The following is an 8,215-nucleotide window of genomic DNA, read 5'->3' as shown; positions in this document are numbered from 1 at the left end:
AAGTGAACTTTACGAATGCTTGAGATAATAAATTCACGAAAACAATTGAATTATTTGCAAAGACAACAATAAGATAATTCTTGTACTATAAAGCTTAATTCTAATCTTAAATTCATTAAGAAATTAGAGGTTACTTTGGAAGTAAATGTTTTGTTGCTAAGGAATTAGGAGTAAGAATAATAAAGAGAATTCAGTAATAATTCAATAAAAAATTTGGTAATTAGGATCAAATTAGAAATCAATGTTGAATTCAAAGTGAATCTCATCTCTCACACTTTTCGTATTAGAAAACTTCAATATTATTACTTTTATTATTTTAAAAAAATTATTCAATCAATTGAGAACCATTTTGTTCAATTTTAATAATTAAATATAATTTCATAGTATATCACAATCATTGAGTTCGACACTCGATCTTACCGTTTTACTATTATTTACAACAATCTAGTACACTTGCTGAAACGTTATCCATTTGTTCAAAATTAGTCCAAGGTTCATTTGAATTGAATCTCTGTGTGAGATGCTCAATTCACGTGGGAGTGACCCAAAAGATGTTCCAGCTACCGCACACTTAAAAAAGTTTGGAGTGGCCAACAATAAATACCTATGCATTCCAGGAGACACAATGAATGTAATATTGTAACATAGTTGAATAGAATAATATGAGGTTCCTTGAAGTAACACTATGTACTGTTTGTTCAACATAACCAGGTTTAATGTGGTTCCAGGCAAATGGTATTGTCCTGCAAAATGAAACCAACATAAAAATATCTTCCAAATCAACTGAACTTGTATTTGGTAGGAGTGTATTCTTAATCTTAAGCATGAAAGAATCATACATCGAAGAAAATAATAATGTTATGAAGATGAAGATGAATGAATCAATAATTATTTTAATATCATAGTGAATTATATTAGACAAAGTTCTGACCTCATTGAAGTTCTAATAAACTTCATATTGAAGACATGTCTAACACGTGTCAATGTCCAACACTAACAACATACATGACTATCAGAGTCAATTCGATGGTAAGGTCATCAAATCAATCGCTTTAGGTCTCTATGAAAAACAAAAAAAATTATTTTTTAAAATACTTCGAAAATAAATTCACTTATTAAAAAATCTCAAATTTTAATATTTTAAAATTAAAACATATAAATTTTTTCTAAATTTAATATTGTCTCAATAATATTAAATCAATTGAAAAAGAAAGATTACATAATTTCAATTGTATTGATTGAATAATGTCATATTAAAATTTAAAAATTCGCTTAATATATCCTTGTGTGTTGAACCGGCCATAGTAACTACCTACAATCCCTAAAAAAAAAAATTTATTCGAGTGTAACCATCCTAGGCAAATGAACAAACACATGGTGTGCATATATATAATAAGTTGCAAGAGCAGCTTTGCACATTTAATGACGAAGATGGAATAAGAAAAGGTACCAAGTAAAATGAAAACGGAAGTTGAGTTTGGACTTAGAATGGAAGGTATATTTCAAATGGGTGGAATAACATGTTATCTTACTTTACAAACTATGATTTAAATTCTTGTGAATTTTTTTATCTGGTTTGAGTCAACGACGACTTCACTATAATTTGATTTTTAATTTATTTAAAATGTGAGTGTTTTGAATAATAATTTTTTTAAATTTATTGAAATTAGAAAAATAAATTTAAATGTCTTTTTTAGTCATTTTGGTATTTAAATCTTTATTTAATTAATTTAGTTCTCAAATGTATTTCTTACTAGTCATTTTATTCTAAAAAATACTAATAACATTTAAAAATTAAAATGACTATTTATTCTTTTTAATATCATAATTTGACAATAATTAAAAGCGATATACAATATTATCACTGCTCAATTTATAAATTTGTCCATAATTTGAGTATCTCTTATTTTTACTCACTTTAATAAATTTTTGTTTAATTCATAAAATGACATTATAATCATTGTTAACCTACACAAATTGTTAACAAGTAAACACCATGCATGTTCTTGTACTCACAAATGTTACAGATGCGACATCAAGTTATATTTGTTTTTTAGAGGTACCACAAACTATATTTAATTTGACTTATATAGAAAGTTATTTCAGCTTTCACCGCATATAAGAAGTTATTACCACCTGATGCAGAGACAATTTCAACCAAGTCAATTAATTACCATCACAAAATTGTGAGGTATAACTTGTCTTTGGAAAATGTAGTAAATTCTCTGCTATCAATTAAAAATTAAAATTAAGGTTTAATTGCAGTTTTGATCCCCTTATTTTAGCTGAATCGCAAAAATAGTTTCTCATTTTATTTCTCTCTAATTTTGGTTTCTCAAACAGAATTTTGGTCCAAAATTTGATATTGTTTCATTTTTTTTTTTTTGCGTTTATTTAAGTCACATCATTCCTCAAGATCTCGTGGTGCAACAATTGTACATGGAATATATGATTATAAATAGTGTAGCGTGACTTGAAAAAATAAAATTTCATCAAATTTTGGACCAAAATTCTATTTGGGACCAAAACTCAAGAGAAATAAATTGGGGAGACTATTTTGCAATTCAGCTAAAATAAAGAAATCAAAACTGCAATTAAGCCTAAAATTACTCATGTATATTTCATTATGTCAAATCTAAAATTCTAAAATTAAAAGTTAATAAAATATACATGACTTTTTAATTGATTGTAGATAATTTATCTACAATTTAAAAATCGTTTAAAATTTATCTCAAAATAAGATAAAAGCAACACAAAATTTCACTTACAAGAACTTAGAGTCCCTCACTAGTCCATGACTTTAATTCAATTAGGGATAGGGTAACCTGAAAAGACCAAACAACATTTTAACATATAATAGCAAAATTTATTGCAAGAAAAAAAATTATAATATTTAATGTCCTATTTGGATCCTCTATAAAAGCTTTAATGTCATCCTTGCTCACCCCAACTTAAGAGAAGTGTCTGAAGAATCATCCTCAAGAGAAAGCCCACTATTATTCATAGACTCTGATGAAACAATTTCTTGCATGGTGATATCTGAGTCTCCCAAGATAAGATTTTTTCTATTACACAACATAGCCATCTGATAAAAAAAGCTAGCACTTTATTTAGCTCGGTAAAGTTAAAATCAAAGGAAAAAAAGCCAACATCATATTTATAAAAAAAAATAAAAAATAAAAATGAAATACTTATATGTCATACCTTTTGCTTTAAATGCTTGTTCTGCTCTTCTAACTTGATACCCTTTTTAGGCATATGGTTAAAGAATACAAAGAAAATTAAGATAGTAAAATCCTCTGTTCAGATGTGACTGTAAAACTAAAAACAAGTAATTTATTATCGGATGCCACCCTTTCACTAAACATTACTTGATAATCTTTGGGGATTATATAAATGTACATAATTTGGCCATGTCCATATATCTTGTTAATGTTCAATAACAAGAATTTTTATTTTTTGACAAAAATATTTGGAGAATAATTGAATGTCAGTCCGACAAATGTTGTATCAACAAGAAATTGAATAATTGTTTAAATTTATGAAAATAATAAAAATATTAAAAGAGTTTGTTTTAATTAATTTCTAAAAAGGTATCATCCTTAACTATCATTTTATCTTTTCATTGTTACAATAATTCATTTCAAAAATTTAAATTTTTATTAATACATTAAAATTTATTTTAAAAAATAAAAACCAAAATATTTAACCGACATTGGTTATCATGGCCATGATTCATGGGAGGGTATCTTAGCTAGCTACTGATTTCAAAAGAACGAAAACATTTTTCTTTTTTTATTTTTAAATTTAATTTGTCCATGTTTCAACTTTTTCTATGGTAAGTTGGAACCAAAACATTGAATAGTAGTTTCATAATTAAATTTAAATTATTTAATTACTTTTGATTCGTTTATTTGTACAAATTCATATATTTGATCTCCATAGTTTAATTTTATATTTCAACTTTTAATTTTTCATCATAAAATTATATACATGTCATTTAAAATATGTTATATTCAAATTTTAATTTAAAATCTAAAAGAGATCAAAATTATTATATTAAAAAAAATATTTCATAAATTTATAAAAATAAAAAGTCAAAACGCAATTAAACCTAAAATTAATGAATAGCACGAGTGTATGGAACTTTATTTGATGTTAAAATAATTAACAAACCTTGATCTGAAGTGTACTAATCTCATTGACAATCCTCTTTTCCTGAAAATATTAAGAATGAAAATTTTGATTTTAATGATAAAAACAGAACATAGAATGAGTGTTTTCTTCCATAAGAATGAAATAGTTCACAATCACACCTTCATCTCCATCACACGCTTGAGTCCTGTTTCAAGTGTTTTTTCCAATTCCTGCAACCCCTTTAAGTTTATTCCTTCAAAATCCTCACCCTTCATCCCCCTGTTTTAAACAAATATATACAAAATTTTATGCTCAAACTTTAGGCATTTTGATATTTCATTTTTTTTTTTTTTTACTTCAAAATCTTTTTCACTCTAAGAAAATTGAGAAACCTTAGTTGTTGGGTTTTATCAGCAACTTCCTTTTGCAATTCAGCTGATAAATTCTCTCCCTGAAATGAACAATAGAAAATTGCCAAAATTAGTAAATCTGGAAATCAACATTTTATGGAAAAAAAAAGAAATTATATAAAAGCATATAATAATAATAATAATAATAATAATAATAATAATAATAATAATATATTTTTAGTTTACATGAGATAAAAAAGAAAGAAAAAAAAAAAGAAAGACGAGAATAGATCTAAACAACTAAGTCAATGATAAATTAGAATGTGTCTCGTAAACTAAAGTCAAGAAATTTATGCTATTAGCTCTCATTTTCGCAAAAATATCTACACAAACGTTCTCTTCACGAAGAGTATGATGGATAGATAAGATTTAACCTTTTTTCACATAGTCTCGAATGACTTTCAATATGTTTACATAACGATGATAACGGATATTCTCTATAGTCACGAGTTAAATCACAGGTAAAGAATCTTAGAAACAAATAATCCTCCTAAAGCATGCTTTGCTACCACAACTTAGACACCAACCAAAATTTGAATTTCATAATGGAGCACATGTGATCAACCTACACTTTCTAAGAAGTCAAATTAAAAGTCTCCACACCATGATTTTGCATCAAACCTCCAACACTCGCTATCCATGGATTAATTAACGTACTACCATCAACATTGAGAACCATCGTATCCATATCATATTTTTTTCTGGTAAATTTCGCGAATTTGTTGAGGAAAATAGATAAGATAACCGCCAAAAGGCATTTTAGCTACTTGAACTTGAGTAAGCACAATAACTACAACAAAAACTCTCATTGGATGAGTGCCTTCAAAAATGAATTTATTTTCCAACGTCCAAAGGTTCCACGTGATCAAGGGAGCTAACACACCAAAATTTGTTATTACAACAATACGAAAGAATTTTGACATATTATCAAAACCAATGTTGTTGATGAATCCTTAAATATTGCTACAATCACATCATGTCCAAAGCTCAATAGCTCAAGGGATAAAAATAAACAATGAAAGAATATTTTCATCCTCAACCACATAAAATAGACAAGTACGAGAGACATTTGTCCCTCTATAAAACAAAACAACATGAGAGGCTAGTGAGTTATGACAAGTTTGCCATAAAAGAAATTGGACACTTTTTGCCATAGTTATATTATTATTAGCAAAATAATAATATAGTCCACCTTAAATATAATTTTAAGTATATTATTTACAAGTATGAATAATTTTATTTTATCAACGATAGTTGGATCTAGTGGAAGTAGTTAGACTCTGCAACGTATAAACTCGAGTTAAAATCCTTACTAAAAGAGATATTTCTTCTATTGTGACGGGGTTTGAATTTTTTTAATACAAGGCAATTTTTTGAATTGTATATATGTATTTGACTTAAATTTAGAGCAATTATATATGTTTTGTTTTTGTTTAGTTATATTTAAGACATAAGGGAGTACATCACAAACAAAAATAAAATAAATAAATAATGTATTTAACAATTTAGACTTCAGTATATATGATAAATTTAGATTAGCTAGACAAGAAATTTAGTTGAAAGGAACACTGTTCATGATTCACTAATTAATAAATAGTAGTTAAAAAATATAGATTAGAACTTGTTTTTGGTACTATACCTGAAATTCCTGGAGAGGTTTGTTTGATTTGCTCATGTGTTGGAAGTGCTGATTATACCTTGTAATTATATCCTTCATACTTTAACAAACCGAAATAATAATTAAGGATTAGGACAATAAAAGATGCAAATGTGAAGCATGTATAGATAAAGATAATTTTTTCTTTTTTGAGATGCAAATGTGAAGCATGTACACATAAAAGATTTATGTTTAATTATAGTTTTAGTGCTCTTATTATTATTATTATTATTATTATTATTATTATTATTATTATTATTATTATTATTATTATTATTATTATTATTATATTAATTTATAGAATTAGTTATTCTATTTTAAAATTCGACAATTTTGATTTCTCTTTAGATTTTTTTACAAAAAAAAAAATGGTGATTTGACCTATTTTTAAATGACATGACATATAGTTTATTTATAAGAGCTTAACCAGCACAAAAAATGCAATGAAAAGCCACAACATATGAAAACATGAGTATGAATCCTACTAAAATCAATTATTTGTCATACTTTACTTACCTCTCAACTAAACTCTAAATTATTAAGACTCTATCCTCCCAAGAACTAGAGAGTTAAACAAAAAAAGCCACAACAGGAACCTTTAGTTACAAAAAGAGCATGCAGAGATGTATTTTGACAAAAAAAAACACATTCAAATTGAATAATTCATAAGTGTATTTCGGAGGCTTTTTAAAACATAGGGATAGGAGAAGAAACTACTTAAACCTTAACCTAAAATATAATTTAACGACACATGAGGAAACTATAAAGTTGACTCCTTTCTTGATTATCCATTGAGAAGTCAAAATTAACAAGTTTTGACAAGAGTTATAAGGTGATTTGATAGTTTGGGGGAGTTGGAGTAATAAGGAAGTAAACAAATTCAATTCTCTCTCTACTAAAATTAAAAACTAATTATTAAGATTGCCTATTTCTTGATTTTCCTCCTTAGCTTCTCCAACTTCAATTAAAATTTAATTATAATGGGGAATTTGAACAAAAAGTCCCTTCACCTTCCATACGTGGACCCACCCTAAGTGACTTTTCAAATGCACACCATGCTTCATTTGCCTCTCTAACTTTGAGATATTCACTCTTAACATGATTATCAAACCAAATGTTATTTAATCTTGCTATGTCTTCATTTGCCATCAATCTTGCTAATCCAAACTAAATAATTATACTCATATAATTATTATCTACTCCTCACTAAGCTTCAAACGTTCTCCGTTGATTGGGGATTAAATAATATTACAAAATTCTTCACACATATGATTATTATACTGATCGTATGTTATTTTATAAATTTTTTTACGATATTAAAAATTGAACAAAAATATATATGATGTACTTTTTTTTTTCTTTCAATTAAAATCCTTAAAATCTAATTTTCCATTAATATATTTGATGCTTGAATTAATTGATTTTTTACATCTGAAAATTCTTGAATATATAAAAAGGAATGACTCAAAAATATACCAAATAACCAAAATCATACACTACTAAATTAGAGAGACTAAAAAAAAAGAAATTGTATATAAACTTTTATTTTATTATTACATTCTATTTCTTTTCATTATGTTATATATAATAATATTGACTGTATAATCTTTTTAATTGACTCAAATATTGACTATAGAATCATCAACATATAAATGTGTAATAAAAAAAAACATATAAATGTGATACAAATGATATTTGAATTACTTAATTATTTGGTCGTAATTTCGTCTTAGGTCAATGCATATGAAAAATTATCTATTAAAAGATCTACAAATCTTTAAATATTTAAATTGAGCAATTAATATTTAATCGATTGTTATTTTTTCTGTCTTAGAAGATATATTAAAAGTCACTATAATTAATTTACAAAACCGTGAGATTTAAGACTCTAACTGCAAGATATCGGTTCAAATCCAAGACATAACGTCTAAACTAGCAATATCGACATTTGTCGATTGAGCTATATGATACAAACTTTTAATCCAACAATTGATTTTGAAAAACATTTATC

At 26.1% G+C, this 8,215-nt stretch overlaps 1 protein-coding gene across 5 annotated transcripts in view; it reads right to left on the bottom strand.

Annotated features, from left to right (window-relative positions):
• Nucleotides 1-339: 339 nt before the first annotated feature.
• LOC101503022 (MADS-box protein SVP-like) overlaps nucleotides 340-8,215 on the bottom strand; it is a 10,279-nt gene continuing 2,403 nt past the window's right edge. For 4 of the 5 annotated variants that reach the window (XM_012712928.3, XM_004490389.4, XM_012712929.3 and 1 more), the window contains exons 3-10: nucleotides 6,187-6,265; nucleotides 4,530-4,588; nucleotides 4,317-4,416; nucleotides 4,177-4,218; nucleotides 3,205-3,246; nucleotides 2,946-3,085; nucleotides 2,769-2,825; nucleotides 1,881-2,136 (exon numbers count right to left, since the gene is read on the bottom strand). In XM_012712928.3, coding sequence (XP_012568382.1) covers nucleotides 2,810-2,825; nucleotides 2,946-3,085; nucleotides 3,205-3,246; nucleotides 4,177-4,218; nucleotides 4,317-4,416; nucleotides 4,530-4,588; nucleotides 6,187-6,265 — 478 coding nt within the window. In that variant the 3' untranslated portion in view covers nucleotides 1,881-2,136; nucleotides 2,769-2,809. Of the gene's footprint in view, nucleotides 744-1,880; nucleotides 2,137-2,768; nucleotides 2,826-2,945; nucleotides 3,086-3,204; nucleotides 3,247-4,176; nucleotides 4,219-4,316; nucleotides 4,417-4,529; nucleotides 4,589-6,186; nucleotides 6,266-8,215 lie in introns of those variants that run through there. The other variant, XM_012712930.3, reaches the window with a different exon arrangement.

Source organism: Cicer arietinum, chromosome 2 (genome assembly GCF_000331145.2).
Source record: "Cicer arietinum cultivar CDC Frontier isolate Library 1 chromosome 2, Cicar.CDCFrontier_v2.0, whole genome shotgun sequence".
NCBI classification, from domain to species: Eukaryota; Viridiplantae; Streptophyta; class Magnoliopsida; order Fabales; family Fabaceae; genus Cicer; species Cicer arietinum.
Note: the sequence above shows the minus strand (reverse complement) of the source record. Positions and strands in the feature narration are given on the sequence as shown.